The sequence below is a fragment of the Penicillium roqueforti genome, assembly GCF_015533775.1.
Source record: "Penicillium roqueforti strain LCP96 04111 chromosome Unknown scaffold_01, whole genome shotgun sequence".
NCBI lineage: Eukaryota > Fungi > Ascomycota > Eurotiomycetes > Eurotiales > Aspergillaceae > Penicillium > Penicillium roqueforti.
In genome coordinates, this window is record NW_024067565.1 from 2,907,439 (window position 1) to 2,922,709 (window position 15,271).

Sequence of the window (15,271 nt, forward strand, 5' to 3'; positions counted from 1 at the left end):
ATTTTGAATGTTCGAAGCAAATTAACTTGAATTCCAGAGCAGCTAAATTATAAACAGGTTGGTATATCTATTCAATGGTCTCCACCAAATGCTACGCAATCATGAGACCCAGAAGCCGTCGTGATGCGTGAATGTGTACTCCGTACGTGACTGTCAATTCAAAAGCAGAAAGTTTATTACAAGGGCAAGGGGCAACATGGACAGAAGAATGGGGTATTATAAGGGTATATAGAGTAGATGTCGTGTCGTCGTCTCCAATTAGAGAGGCACACAATCCTTGGGATGGATTGTATCGGGGGTTGAATCGGGGGTTGAAGTTTCTAGTGGTGAGCGTTCCTTAACAGAAATGGGGGTATTGGGGGTAGTGAAAGCGACAAGCGGCAAAGGACCATATGACTGGCCATGTCGCACCTCGAGATGCCGACGTAGCACAGCCTCTTCCAAATACCAACGGTGCCGTAGAGTCGTCTTCTTCGTTTCCAGAGCTTGCATGAGAGAGTTTACTTCTCGTTGGTGCTCGAGCTGCAAGGCCGCAGCATCTTTGATGTGTCGTTTACACATTTCATCCAGTTCTTTTTCCATACGCGCGGTGGCTTCCTGGAGCTTGAGCTCTTGGCGGTCACGGAGGACTTTGATGCGGGCGTGATGGAGCTGGTCCATGGTCTTGTGGGAGTGGTATTGTTGTTCTAGCTGCTCCATGTGTCGGCGCGTGAGCACACGAGCTGGCGCGGTAGAGTCGGATTCCGAGAGAGATTCCGATGACCGTTCGGATCGTTCGGATCGTTCGGCTCTGATCAGTGTTCCGGCGGGAGATGGCGGCGGGCTGGCATTGCGGAGATATCCTTCCATATGCTTGATGCGGGTGCGCGAGTTCATTTTGGCGCGATCGAACTCGCGTTGCTGTTCGATTTCTACCGCCAGCTGTCGCTCTTCGATTTGGGCTATAGCTTGGATATTCTGCACAAGCGCTTGTTAGTAAAAATAAATTAAGATCCCAATGTCGTAAAGCGAACCTTTTCGCGTTTCTCATCCTCCTGGCGCTGATTGTCAGACTGTTGCTCCGAGACAGCGGTCTGGTGCCGACGCCGGAGGGTACTTAGAGCGGCGTGTTGGAAAGCGAGATGTCGGTTCCTTTCCATCTGATGCCGCTCATGCATCTCGCTTAAATCCGGATCCTCCAGACTTCTTTGTAGTTCTTCTTTGCTGAACCGAGGTATTTCCAACCGGGGAAGTGTTACCTCATTGCTCGCGTGGGGTATAACATTTTCATGGGCAGCAATGACAGGTTCCGGCTTGGGTTCGAAGAAAACATGTTCAAGGTCTTTGTCGCTCGTGGATACAGTTATGCGATCTTCCGAAGGCAAGAAAATGGCCGAGGACGTGCGTTTCTTGCGGAAATTAATCCTCCCGATAGCAGACTTGAAGCTGCTCCGTCGCCTCCCCTTCTTGTCGTCCGACGCGACGCTGAGAATTGAATGCCGATGCAAGTTGGCAAACGGATCATTATACCCCGGCGCTAAAAGGCCTGTTCTCCCCTCACTGGAGCAAAACGAAGTCGGGCGCGTAGACAGCGAAGCCAGCGATCGCGTACTGCCAGTCTTGATGCGATCCGAGGAAAGCGCGACATCCGACAGCGAGGAGACAATATCATCGAGCACGGATGGCACGGGGGAGGACGGCTCGTGGGACGGGGTGACGGAGCCGCACACAGAATTCCGATCGGTCGACGATCCAGAAGACAGGACTGGCGAGGAAAGATCGACCATTCCTGAGGCGATCGAGGCGGCCAGTGGCGCAGAAGCTGCGATCTCTGGCACTTTCAGACCCAGTTGTTGAGCCTCCTCGGCTAGGTGCTGCGCCTGCGCTGCCTCGGATTCCGGGGAGGGGTGGTGGAGGACATCGGTGCGATATTGGGCCTCATCGAAGATGGGCCCGGTGTGTGACTCCATTGTATGTACAATTATAGGAGGTATGTGGCGCCTAACCAGCGGGCGCACATGAAATTCCAGGTCCGGGAGAGAGCTAAGAATAATACCGGTTCCACATGGATGCGTTCTATGACGGCATCCAGGGAATCTAAGGATGAGGGGTTGTAAGGACAGTATTAAGAGTTGAAGGGTGGAGGTCAGAGGTCCAAGCTAAAAGGTTCGGGGCCGAAAAGGGTAGAAAGGGGAAAACAAAGCGCAGACGACGGTTATGGCCGTTTCCTTGTTTCCTCATGTTTGGTCGTTTTAGGCAATTTTGGGAAAAAAAGGAAAATAATCACCTCCGACCCACGGGTGGTCCTGACGCCATCCATGGTTCTACGCCGGGGATCGCAGTGAAACGGGCAATTGCATGAGAGATCGATCTAGCTCTAACGGTTATATCGGCTTTATGCTTTATTTACACATCCCTGCACCTGCATTCCCAAGGTATACGCTTCTATACGCTGGATCCCGGGCATCCCTACGGATAGATAACGCCCCTCGATCCAGGCCATATGAAGAAGGTAGGGCTTAGGGCTACTTAAATTGCCTCGGTCCCATGGAAAGGACGGATCAGCCCATAGATCAGGCCATTTAGAGACCTCCTATCTAGGTAGTTCAATACAACATATGTATGTAGCCAAGGAATAACCCTACTCGTTCAACATGTCGCATGCCAGTTGATAGGCCCGCTCTTTAGCTTGGTATTGCGGAGTCCCCGCCCTCGTCTTTTTATCCTTATCCCATCCATGACTACAACCCCGCATGCGCTCACTGACCACATGCCGGCCTGGCAACGTCTTGATCCTCTCAGCCAATTCCTCGCCCTCGGGTGCGAGAGTATCACCATCGGCGGTGATCATAAGAACACGTCGTGGGAATCGATCCGCCGGAGCATAAGTCGGTGAAATGCGTGGGTCCCGCTTGTCGAAGGATGGGGGTACGTAGCAGCGGTCGAAGAGGCGCATGAGAGCAAGAGGAATGACGAAATCTGCACGGGCCGGGGCGATCTTTGCTCCAGGATCAGAGCCTATGTCGGTCACAGGATAGAATGCTAGCAGGGAGCGGAAGGTCTCGGGAGGGAAGAGGTTTGACGCAGTCGCCAGCGCGAGGTTGGCCCCAGCACTAAATCCAGACATGGATACTCGGGTGAGGTCGAATTCATCCGGACGCGTGAGCACGTATTTGACAGCGTCTTCCACGTCGTTCAGTGCGGCGGGGAACGGGTGTTCGGGGGCCAGACGATAGGAGACGTCTAAGACAGTGTACTTCGTTTCCTGGCTGATTCGTCGACAAAATCCATCGTCGCCGCCATGGAGCGGTACCAAGAAGCCACCCTCGTGGAAGTTGAGGAGGACGGGTGACGGGCCTGAGTCAGAGGACTGATACAGATGAATCTTGATGGTTCGGCCAGCATCCCGGGATTTGATATGGCGGACTTCATCTGGACTGGCCGATACCTTCATGGTAAGACGCACCATTGTGCGAACGAGAAACACAAAGCATTTGTTATAGTAGTACATGAGAATATCCATGGTTGGCGTGAGATGCTGTATGGCGTGAGACGATGTAGTAGTTATGTTGAAGCTGAATCTCACCGGAGGCCGGGATTTGAAAGGCCACTGCTGACCTCCCCCCTCTTCTAGTCTATTCTAATTTCTGACATCTTACAGCCCGTAGATATCCAATTAGAAATGATTAACATGTACTTTTTCTTATTTCTACCTAATATATCCCACCCAATTATAAGGCATATTCAGGCCAGAATCTCAAGGCACCCCTGCATTACACAGTGTAACTTTATCCGGATAATCTGATACCTTCATCCCATTGTTTGCAAATAATCTACTTGTATAATCTCCGTGATGTGAACCATAGCTGTTCTAGTGCGTTGGTATATCTCACCGCTCGTGGCGGTATTGAGCCCCTTATCAATTAGCTCTCAATTCCCCGCATTAGGACAATTCCACGCAGAGCCTCATTGGCTTCCACGCACCCGTCTACCAATCAGAATGACCGGCTTCTGTCGTCACGCTCATCTCCAACACCCATCGCCATCGCATCTATTGTTCCCCTTTTAGAGACCCAAGTTGTCTGAGAAACAACCATCCTAGTTTCCAAGCCCACGACTTTTGAGTTTCATTAACCAAACAAAGACTACTTACTGAGCTTGGACAGGAGTCCTGAGAGACCTCGCTTTCAACATCATATCATCTACACGCGATTTTAGGATGCCCGTCAACACTAATTTCACAGTCTTCATACGCTTACCATTTCCAAGAGGCGACTTTGTCGATCCGCCACCTGCAAGTCTCCCCACAAAGACCCCTGGAGCATCCACTGACATAAACAGGTGGAATGGAATGCATCCAAAGATCAAGCATTATGGGATATCCTTTCTCGGCCATCTAAAGGTGACATAGACTGTATGTATTGGTGTTGCTTTGAGACCTTGCTTTGATATCGCTGACATCATCACAGGGAAAGCTCTGTAACTGCACTCTGCCCCTGACACTTTAGCTTGGAGCTGCTAACACGCTTGTTTAGGGCAGAGAACTTCGATGTCACCTTGCAGTTCCTCCTTCAGCAGGCAGCATGGCTCTATGATCGCCAGCTGTCGCAGGTTCGGGCTCAAATGCGCAAGGTCGGCACTACACAGTCGAACTCCCCTTCCCCGGCTCCAGGATCTGTGTCTGGTAGTACAGCATTGGGTGGACAGTCACAGAGAGAAACACCAGCACCAGGTATATCCTAGCTTGCTTTATATTCTTTCTTGTCTATGGTCTGAGACTGATGACCAGCAGGTTCTCGGGCGCCATCCCGGCAAGTATCTCATCCGAAAGATATCCCTCTACGAGGTATGGACCGAAACCCTACCCGTCTTCGCACAGGCCATTTGGTACCGCCGGTGGATCGATCACGTTTAACATTGACTGCAGCCCCTGAGAACCGACGTACCAGCTTTACATCAACTACGCCTACTAACCTCACCCGCGGACCTCGGGACCCTACACGCACCGCCACGCCGACAATCGATGACAAAGAATCACGCTGGGATTCTTTGGCTCACCGGCCTTCGGCTGTGAGACGAGAACAACCACCGGTCGCGTCTTTGCCCAGATCTTCGCCACTCGAGGAAGAGTCTCTGTCCTCGAGCTCATCGGAAGAATCAGCATCCGACGACGATAACACAAACAGACGTGCACCCCTGTTCAAACGGTTTGGCAAATTTTCTACTCATCGTCTACGGGATGATGAGGACGACGAAGAAGATACTCCAGCCTTCCTGCCCCTATCCCGCGAACATGGGCGTATCCATCGGGACCGGTCAGGCCAGGAACTCAGCGCCACACTCCGTTTAGATGCCGAGCGAGCAGCGGCGCAACGGCGACACCCCGAGCAGCGGCCTAATCCTAGGGTACCGGCACCAACGGACTCATCTACAAGCTCAATCAGCTCCGGTGGACGTAGCAGCCTACCCGGTGGACCCAGGCGGACCAGCCAGGGGGGATCGATGCTGAGCCCTGCCGAACGCCAGAATTCGCGCAAGTCCACCGCCTCCGGTCGCGAAGCTAGCGATGGTACTCCCAGCATGGGAAGCAGCTTCAGTGACCTCGACGGTATGTGTCCCAACCCCCAGGATTCTGGATTTCAACTGATCGACTGGTCAGATGCAAGTGTTACCCAGTCAGCCCTGGAGGAGGCCCTTCTAAGCAACATGCAGCATGGTGGAATGGCGAGTCGGATGAGCACTATCAGTCAAGCCTTGCGCAGCCGGTATCTGCAGTGAAATGCATCTTACATAGGAATATCTATTTTGACAGGTTGCACTACAACGTAGTATGTGTACAACATATGATGTAGCTCATGTGGGGTGCCTGACTGTGTTCCCGCATATGGCCTCCACGTGACCGAGTGGCGCCTCGGCATCTCGGTGGTACGTTCCAGTGACATAGTGGCATTATGGATATCTTCACTTTGTCCGGAGTTCCCTATACTCAGATATTCCAGGTATTCACTGTCACGCATCGGTCAGACGGGAGCGCTAGTGCCGGATCAGGTCGTTCAGTCTCAACGCCCAGAGGAGACATATGATGGAGGGGTAGCTCAACCTAGCTACCTAGTTACGTTTAAAACGTTGAATGTTCAACATAAAGAACTGTTGGATATTGTGAATAACGAGATTCTTGGCCGATCCTGAAAAGCTGACCGGCATCAAAGAACACCGACTACAACCCCACCAAGGTTAGGACGCCGAGCGGCATCCTCGGCATCTCGTCGACTACACTCACCGGCAGTTCTTCGATTCACAATTGTCCAACCCCTTTTCCCCGTTGCAAAGCGTCTATACCATCATTCAAAACAATGGCACCCCCATTAGTGGGCGACATGCCCCCAGCGGAGGCAGAGTCGGTCTATTTCAATGAATACCCCCCACCAAAGGCACTGCCACGCCATGAAGCGCTCGCGCGCGCATTCATTGACCTGCACGTGGAGGCACACCGGCGTGTAGTACTCGTCACATCCGGAGGAACAACGGTACCACTTGAAGCGCAAACCGTACGATTCATCGACAACTTCTCCGCCGGCACTCGTGGCGCCACATCGGCCGAGTACTTCCTCGAGCAGGGGTACGCAGTGATCTTCCTACACCGACAATACAGTCTGCTACCGTACTCGCGGCACTACAGCCACTCGACCAATTGCTTCCTAGACTTCATGGATGAGAAGCCGGCGTCGGCGGACTCCTCCAACCCTGGCCATGGACCCATCATGGTGCGCGACGAGTACCAAGACGAGATGCGCAGCGTGCTGCGGAAATACCGGTATGCGAAGCAGAACAACCTCTTGCTGCTGCTGCCGTTCACGACAGTCTCGGAATACATGTTCGAGCTGCGGGCAATTGCGAAGCTGATGCGGCCGCTTGGCTCGAATGCGCTCTTTTACCTCGCGGCTGCCGTCAGCGATTTCTTCATTCCTCGCAGTCGCATGGCAGAGCACAAGATCCAGTCTGGGGAGTTGCCTCCGCACATGCAGGGCAGTGCAATCTCATCGGATGAAATCTATACGGGTGAGAATGAAGAAAATCCTTCGCATAGCCGGAAGCTCGTCGTCAACCTCGACCCCGTGCCCAAGTTCCTGCACCAGTTGGTAGATGGCTGGGCTCCCGAGGGGAGTATGGTTGTTTCGTTTAAGTTGGAGACGGATCCGTCGCTGCTTGTGTACAAGGCGCGCGCTGCGCTGCAGCGCTACTCCCACCACTTGGTGATTGGCAATTTGCTTTCCACACGCAAGTGGGAGGTGGTTTTCATTACCCCCGATGAGCCGTATGAGCGCTGGCTTCGGGTTCCGAAGTCCAAACGCAGCAAGAGTATCTCTGGGGTTGAGGATCAGGTTGGGTTGGCGGAAGCTAATAAGGCGGATTCGTCGACGGTGGAGCAGACGGAGGCTAAACAGATTGATGAGAACAGTCGGGATGGAATTGAGATTGAGAGTCTCATTATCCCGGAGTTGGTTAAGCTGCATACTAAAATGATCGAGAAGAACAAGCAACCTGCGCAGTGATATTTCTTGGATGTACAATTCAATGTGAATAAATAATGAGTCTTCTCGGGTCTTTTAGTTGAATTAATTAATACTGACATGGGTTCGATGTAGTACTATGTATGTCTATGACTTTATATATCATTCTTACAGCTAGATCGTTGCATGCACTCATTTTTGAGATATTCAACCCGCTATCAGTGTTACTCACACACTATGAACTATTTTCCTTTTTGTGATGTCTTCTATACTGCTTTTGAAGGATTGTATCACCATCATTGAAAGACTGTATACGACTAAATCGTGTACACTTAGGTACTTTCTGTATATGTATATGTGACTACTCTCAACTCTTGAATGCTTCAGATTCGACTACTCAACACGTCATGATATCTCCGTGCTGATCCTGGTGGACCCTGACATCGTGCGGGACCCCGGAGCTCTTCACCCCTGAAGTGAAGCCTTGGAATATCTCTCATTTATAGCAAGGGATCACCATATCTCAAACAACATATATTGGATTCAAGGGGCAGCTATTTAAAACCTCCAAATTCCATCTGGGCTACGCGTCCCGATGTGTCAGCGGCAAACTTCGGCGGCGATCTTCCTTAGCTCCGACCTTTCCCCAGTAATTTGCTCTTTTGGTTAACAGGAGAGGGGGGAAAAGATCTATTTTCAAGCACTGTTCTGGAGAAAAGATGATCAATTGATCTATTCTCTGTTTGGTGTACTCAATTTTCTCAGGATGGTGTCCCGCCGGTTCAGCCGTCGCCTGATTGTAGTTGCAACCGTCGTTGCGCTCATCTTCCTCTACAATATCGGCTTCCTCTCCAGTCACAATCGCCAATGGCGCCCTCACTTCACACCTACGCCGGAAATCACCCCGGCCCTCGATGAGAATGGTGAACCAACCACATACTGCCCACCCCTACCCGGCGTCGAAGATGTGCTCGTGGTAATGAAGACCGGAGTGACCGAATCGCGCGAGAAAGTCCCCATCCACTTCCGAACAACCCTACGATGCATCCCCCACTTTGTAATCTACTCCGACTTCGCCGAAGAAATCGAGGGCGTCCAGATCCACGATGTCCTCGGCAACATGGACAGCGCCGCAAAGAAAAACCCGGACTTTGACTTCTACCACCGCATCGTGAAATACGGCCGCAAGGGTCTGGAGCAACACGATTTCTCCGACGAAGCCAACTCCGCCATCGGAAAACCCAACAATCCAGGCTGGAAGCTTGACAAATGGAAATTCCTCCCGATGGCCCAGGAAGCGCTCCGCTACAAGCCGGACGCGAAATGGTTCATCTTCGTCGAAGCGGACACGTACATCTCATGGCCAACAGTCCTAACCTGGCTGGCCCGGTTCGACCACACCAAGCCACACTATCTCGGCACGGAGACTCAGATCGCGGACGTCATCTTCGCCCACGGTGGCTCGGGCTTCATGCTCTCCAATCCCGCCCTACAGCGCGCCTCCGACGAGTACACCGCCCGCGAGGTCGAGCTGAACGAATATACAGACCAGCACTGGGCCGGCGACTGCGTGCTGGGTAAGGTCCTCAGCGACGCAGGCGTCAATCTACACTTTACATGGCCGATCCTTCAAAACTCCAACCTCGGCGAACTGGACGAGTTCACCACGGACTTCTACCGAAGACCATGGTGTTTCATCGCCGCAACCCTGCACCACCTCTCCCCAACCGAGATCGAGAGCCTCTGGAAATTCGAACAAAAGCGCTGGCGTGATGTGAGTGAACCCAATCCATTCTACCACTCCATAACATTGAAAAAAATTCCTAACCAATAACCCATTATAGAAAAATAAACGCATCCTCCTGCACAGCGACCTCTTCCGCGAATACATAGCCCCGCAAATAGAAGCACAACCCGCACGTACGAACTGGAACAACATGGCAGACGAAGAACAGCCCTTCGCGCACACACCCGACGACTGTCGCTTGATCTGCGAGACGCAGACCACTTGCGTGCAATTTGCCTTCCGCGAAGATAAATGCTTCACGAGTCTCAACCCGCGTCTCGGACATGCCGTTCCGGGCGGTGTTGCGACGTCCGGCTGGAATACTAGTCGGATCCGCGATATGACGGCGAAGAAGGGAGTTTGTCGGAAGCCTGATTTCGGGGATTGAGGTGATTTGACCGTACCGTGCTGAGATATTTTTGGGGGTTTTTTTGGTTTCCCGGGGTGCGTGTTATTATATGTTGGTTTTTTGCCATGTACGTGGTTTTCTTATTTGGGTTTATATTGCTTTGCATCGAGAGCGAGAAATGGGCACGATTTGGCGATTGCTTGGGCTTGGAGCCCGGTCTGATATTTGGCATACGGGGTGATTTGGGTCGGTTGGAACCTGCATTTTTTTTTCTCCTCTGTGTATGTACTACCATCTTCTGGGACCTGTGGCTGATGATGAGCTTGAATAGACAAGCTGTGTTAGTGGCGTTGGTGCTTGGTTGAACCCTTCTTATATACTTGATCGCTCAATACACATCTTGATCAAATTACACAGAGACCCATCTTGTTCCTGTGGAATCACAACTTTGCTTCGTCATTGATCTACTGTTCAACAAGGTAACTGGAAAATAGCAAGAAACGAATAAGAATAGCATTGCTCGGGCGATGTCAACCACCAATTAGGAGAGAGTACACTAAAAATATTTACAGGACAAGTCCTGCTGTGCGTCTGCACAGATTTCACGGCGTTATCCATTTACAACGGTGGAGCGGACGCATCCTCCATACACTGGTCGATTCGCATGATGTGGTATCCGGCTCTTTTGACATGCCGAATGAACTCCGGTAGATACCCAATGGTAGTCGGATTCAGGTAGTGCATGACGGCAAGATTCCCGCCCTTGCCAACACTGCGGACGAAGGCTTCAAGCTGCTTCTCTGGGGTAGTTGTGTTTGCCCATAGCCAGTCTTCGACGTCCACACTCCAGTTCACAATGTACGGGTTTGGTATGTGTCGGGCTAGCTCCTGGCGCATCCGGGCAGCTACTGTACCGAATGGTGGGCGGAAGTATGAAGCTACAAATATTCACTGTCAGATGATTCTCGGGGATGCATCAGGGGCAAACATACACTTGATGTCCAGCCGGTCCCTAAAGATTTGCATGGACTGGATGATCTCGTCATCAATCTGGCTGAGAGTTGGCAATGCTTCCATCCTTGAATCACCATGTCAGCCCTCTTCACATGAAACCGAATATTTGGAATAGACTTACTTTGGGTGGGTGTTCGAATGGAGCGCCACTTGGTGACCCTTCCTCAACATTTCCCTATAAAACTCCGTGAAATTGGTCGTCCGATCCCTGAGCCCAGCACCAACAACGAAGAAAGTGACCCGCACATCTTCGTCGTCAAGGATACGCATGACCTGCTGAGAGTACTGCGGCTGTCCATCATCGATACCAAATGCAAATGAATTCGGACGCGAACAACGGAGAACCAATCCCCCACTAGGCAGCTTCCCAGGCACCCGATAATGACTATTCTCCTGCGATGGCGCTGGAACATTAGGCACGATCTCCACATGATGCAGAGTCAGAGGTTCCTTAGTATAGAAGCCATGGAACGAAATCGACACCACGCGATTGAAATCGATATTGAAATGAGACAGAGGTATATAGAGCTCACGACGGCCTGCTGGAATGTGGGCATTGCCATGGGGGGGCTTGCGTCGACCGCCCTTGGGTTTTCTATGCTTGTGCTTGTTCCTCCCAGCATCGGCCTTAACATCGTCATCGTCATCCGAGTCATCGTCACCATCTTCGTCCCAATCATCATCCGAGTCATAGGCTTCAGAGGCAGGGTGAACCACATACCGCTCTGCCTGGACGGAGTCTGCAATTCCGGGGAAGGGACTGCGTTGAGAACTACATTCGTCGTTGTGTTGGTTAAAAGAGAGGCTGTATTTATCCGTGCCTTCGAATATGACATGCAAGTACTCGTTGTGCCAGGGAACCAGGCTGTAGCAGGCGTTGGAATCGAACTGGGTATGGAAGTTCTCGTCCGGGTCTGTTGGGAACAGACGAATGAAGCCCGGTCCATATTCCACAGGTAAATTCTCGCCGGAACCGTGCCAGAATCCCAGATCGTTGCGAGTTGGGTTTTTGAAAGTGTCGATGACAAAAGGGGTGCTCGACTTCTTTATCTGCGAGGCATTGAACGAATCTCTGTGGGTGAGCCCTCGGAGTTCATTCCAGTGGCCATGGTCAACATTTCCGTGAAATACAGCTGAGGTTGGGAAGGATAGCGAAAGAGCGGCACAACCTATAAATAACCAATGCATGATAAAAAACTGCTTTGAAAAAAAGATTGAATGTGCTTTGAAGAGGTCAAGGTGGAAGTTGTAAAATGCATCGTTTATGTACTCGGCGCAGTCTGCCTGGGCAAAAAGTCAAGAACGATTGACTACAAATCTAAATAGGCAGGAGCTAAATGTCCCAAGTCTGTACATCTCTACATCTCTACTCTCTACAATTTACCAGGGAATTGAAAAATGAAACTAGATAGTTGCATAAAACCCATGAAATCCGTAAAGCGGCACATCTGTCTGACCTTGCCATCCATATCACTGCATTGGCACTCACGCTAAAACCGATCCTGATCCAAGATCAAGGAGGAAAGGTCTTATGTTCCACAGATCCAGGTTGCATATCGTCAAGAGATCAAGCCCTCAAAACTTCTTCGGGGTGTGAGATCTGATCCTGGTCATCCAGGGTAAAATTTCGAACTTGGTAAAAATCATCCTCTCCACCTTGGACTTCTTTCGTTTCCATTTTTTTGTTGAATTTTCTGTTTTTTTCCTTGTCATTGTCGTTTGTGTTTGTTGAGAAAGGTCCTCTAGGCCCAGAATTCGTCATCTTCCTTGGGAGCAGGGGCCTTGGGGGCCCAGTGAGAACCGGCCAGACCAGCCTTGTCCTTGCGCTTGGCTTTCTCATCCTGCTTCTTGTGTTCGCGAACGGGAAGGTTCAAGGCAGAAGCCTCCTCTTCCTCGGACTTAACAGTGGGCTTGGGGACGGTGTGCTTGGCAGCAGTGCCTTTGGCAACAGTGGGCTTGGCAATAGCGGGTTCGGTAAAAGCGGGATCGTCGTTGTAAACAAAATCGTCATCATTGACAGGCTCGTTATTGGCCTCTTCAGCATCGCTTGCAGCCCCGTTAGCACTCTCCTCAACCTCGTCAGGTTCAGCGAAAGAAGTTTCTTCCTCAGCTTCAGCATCAGCGTCAGCATTGGATTCAGCATCAGCGTTGGATTCAGCGTCAGTGTTCGATTCAGCTTCACCATCAGCGTCAGAACCAGCGTTAGATCCGTCTTCAAAGAATTCCTTATCAGAGTCATCGTCAAACTCCAGAACATCGTCCTGAGGGCGGTATGATTCGAGGAACTCCGGGACGACTTGATTGCATTCGACCAGGATCTTCACAAGATCCTCAGCAATATCCTCATCGCGTTCATTGTAGAAAGAGGTGGCGATGCCTTCGTTTCCAATGCGAGCAGTACGACCTGTGGGTGGCAAAGAAAAGATTAGTGGCAAGTTCATCAGGAGTATCGCGGAAAAGCAATATCTGGAGTAACACATACCAATACGGTGAATGTATTCAGTGATACCTCCGTGCGCCGCGCTGGGGAGATCGTAGTTCACGACGTGGAGCACGTTGATCACATCGAGTCCACGAGCAGAGACGCCAGTAGCGATCATGACGGGACACTTCGCAGATCGGAAGGCACGCCTAATTCGGTGGGTCAGCAAAGCAAAATAAGAGAGGGCAGGGAACAAATACTCACATCGCATCCTCACGCTCACGCTGAGTCCGTCCACCATGAATCGAGGTGGTGGGCATTCCAGAGTTGTAAAGGTAATCATCGACAAAGTCAACCTGATCCTTGCTGTTGACAAAAATCAAGGTGCGAACAGGAGGCATGCTGATCAGAAGGTCATAGACGGCGCGCATCTTCTTGTCCTTGTCAACCCAGACGATCTTCAAGTTTCACTAAGCGTTAGCTCGAATTCCACAAGGTTTCTCCCAATCTCAGTGGTTCACGTACATCCTGCACAACATTGTGGTGCGAACTGCCGGCTCGGCCAACGCGAAGGCGCACATGGTCCTGGCTAAGGTATTGCTTTGCAAGTTTCCGGAAGTCCTTGTTGAAGGTAGCGGAGAACATCAAGTAGCGGTGATCATCATCCTCGTTGATATCTTCTTCGAGTTAGCAACACTGAAACGCATAAAGGTGGGGTCGAGAGAGCGCCATAGCAAACACTTACCTCCTCCAGACATGATCTTCTTGAACTCGTCCTCCCAGTCGGATTCGAGCATCTCATCCGCCTCGTCAATGACGGTGTATCTGAAACCTCATTAGTATCCAATGACTATGGATGCATATCAAGTGAGTTGCAATCATACCTAACGCGGCGCAGAGAAAGAACATGAGTCTGTGCCATGAAATCGAGAAGACGGCCGGGAGTGGCAATCAGAATGTCGCATCCTTTCTGAAGCTCCTCACGCTGGACACGAGTAGGGGCACCGCCATAAACGACACACGGACGCAGCATGGAGCGATAGCACAAACGACGCGCTTCATCAAATATCTGAGTTGCCAACTCTCGAGTGGGGCAGACGATCAGAACCAGCGGCTCTGCTCGAACAGCATCCTCCCGGAGGCTAAAGTTCGCCGTCGTGTTAGGACGAGGAGCAGCCAGCTTTCTCGCCTTGCCCATCAACTTGGAAATAATCGGAATGAGGAAGGCCCCCGTCTTTCCAGAGCCTATGAAAATTCCGTTAGGACCAACTTTTGTCAAACATCAGACTGCGCAACACATACCAGTTTGAGCGACTGCAATAAGATCAAGATTGGCTAGAACAGCCGGGATTGCATAAGACTGCACTGCAGTAGGTTGGTCATAGCCGCAGAGACGAATGTTGTCGAGCATGACCGGATGCAAGCCAAAGTTTGCCCACTATAGATCGTTAGACTGGAACATTGTCGCTAACTCATCTCGCAGACTGACCTCGGTAACTGCCTTGATCTCGTTAGGACTTTCAATGTTGACCTTGTATCTGTTCAACCTGGAGAAGAAGTCCTGTTAGATATCAAGTTGATGTCCCATCGGATATGTCACTTACTCGTCGAGCTTGGCGCCAGCTCGAGTAATCAGCTCGCCATGGAAAAGCTGGTCCTCCAATTCAGGGACGGCTGGGCCGACATCGCCGTAGTCATCCTGCCATTCGTAACGGGCAGCAACTCCAGCCCAGTCACGATGATCCTTGCTGTTAGCAAGCTCGGCATACTCGAAAGGAACTGGATCAGTCCAGCCCTTGTCACGAGCGACCTTTTGAGCAGCCTCAGGGTTGGGACCGACACCAGAAAGAACGCCGGCAGGCGCCTCTTCAGCGGCGGAACCATGAACAGAAGCAACATCAGCGTCCAAGACGGAGCCAGCTGAGCCAATGGCTGAGCCAGCAACTGAGCCGGCAACCGACACAGCATCAGGCTCGTCGTAAGATGAATCCATTGTCCACGAAAGTGTCTCAGATGATTGGGTTCAAGAGAGGCGATGAGGTAGAGAACAGGGTGGTGGGGAGAAGAGGAAAGGAAAGGGAAATGGGCGACCGTGGGGTTTTATGTCCGTACAAGAGCAAACGCAGAAACGCGTGTAGGGCTTAAACAAGTGAATATGGCGCGCAATTGCTTTGTCGGTCGCCGACTCAGCGAGTACTCGTTTGGTGACT

At 51.3% G+C, this 15,271-nt stretch overlaps 7 protein-coding genes across 7 annotated transcripts; 3 read left to right on the top strand and 4 right to left on the bottom strand.

The window, feature by feature from the left end:
- Window positions 1-258: 258 nt before the first annotated feature.
- LCP9604111_111 (uncharacterized protein) lies at window positions 259-1,949 on the bottom strand (the record flags this gene model as incomplete). The annotated part of the gene is made up of 2 exons (XM_039068426.1): window positions 259-957; window positions 1,014-1,949. The coding sequence occupies 2 exons, from the start codon at window positions 1,947-1,949 to the stop codon at window positions 259-261; spliced, it is 1,635 nt and encodes a 544-aa protein (XP_038932659.1).
- A 671-nt stretch (window positions 1,950-2,620) lies between these two features.
- LCP9604111_112 (putative esterase/lipase) lies at window positions 2,621-3,502 on the bottom strand (the record flags this gene model as incomplete). The annotated part of the gene is made up of 1 exon (XM_039068427.1): window positions 2,621-3,502. The coding sequence occupies one exon, from the start codon at window positions 3,500-3,502 to the stop codon at window positions 2,621-2,623; it is 882 nt and encodes a 293-aa protein (XP_038932660.1).
- A 696-nt stretch (window positions 3,503-4,198) lies between these two features.
- Window positions 4,199-5,757, top strand: LCP9604111_115 (uncharacterized protein; the record flags this gene model as incomplete). Its single annotated transcript, XM_039068430.1, has 7 exons — window positions 4,199-4,258; window positions 4,321-4,393; window positions 4,449-4,458; window positions 4,515-4,711; window positions 4,772-4,825; window positions 4,907-5,587; window positions 5,639-5,757. The coding sequence occupies 7 exons, from the start codon at window positions 4,199-4,201 to the stop codon at window positions 5,755-5,757; spliced, it is 1,194 nt and encodes a 397-aa protein (XP_038932663.1).
- A 575-nt stretch (window positions 5,758-6,332) lies between these two features.
- Window positions 6,333-7,532, top strand: LCP9604111_116 (phosphopantothenate--cysteine ligase CAB2; the record flags this gene model as incomplete). The annotated part of the gene is made up of 1 exon (XM_039068431.1): window positions 6,333-7,532. The coding sequence occupies one exon, from the start codon at window positions 6,333-6,335 to the stop codon at window positions 7,530-7,532; it is 1,200 nt and encodes a 399-aa protein (XP_038932664.1).
- A 724-nt stretch (window positions 7,533-8,256) lies between these two features.
- Window positions 8,257-9,664, top strand: LCP9604111_117 (glycosyltransferase family 31 protein; the record flags this gene model as incomplete). Its single annotated transcript, XM_039068432.1, has 2 exons — window positions 8,257-9,264; window positions 9,335-9,664. 2 exons carry the CDS (start codon window positions 8,257-8,259, stop codon window positions 9,662-9,664), a joined length of 1,338 nt encoding a protein of 445 aa, XP_038932665.1.
- A 579-nt stretch (window positions 9,665-10,243) lies between these two features.
- LCP9604111_118 (polysaccharide deacetylase family protein) lies at window positions 10,244-11,827 on the bottom strand (the record flags this gene model as incomplete). Its single annotated transcript, XM_039068433.1, has 3 exons — window positions 10,244-10,563; window positions 10,618-10,703; window positions 10,761-11,827. The coding sequence occupies 3 exons, from the start codon at window positions 11,825-11,827 to the stop codon at window positions 10,244-10,246; spliced, it is 1,473 nt and encodes a 490-aa protein (XP_038932666.1).
- Window positions 11,828-12,381: 554 nt separating this feature from the next.
- Window positions 12,382-15,054, bottom strand: LCP9604111_119 (DEAD/DEAH box helicase; the record flags this gene model as incomplete). The annotated part of the gene is made up of 9 exons (XM_039068434.1): window positions 12,382-13,043; window positions 13,122-13,270; window positions 13,326-13,519; window positions 13,587-13,738; window positions 13,807-13,886; window positions 13,946-14,306; window positions 14,364-14,499; window positions 14,551-14,608; window positions 14,666-15,054. The coding sequence occupies 9 exons, from the start codon at window positions 15,052-15,054 to the stop codon at window positions 12,382-12,384; spliced, it is 2,181 nt and encodes a 726-aa protein (XP_038932667.1).
- Window positions 15,055-15,271: the final 217 nt, after the last annotated feature.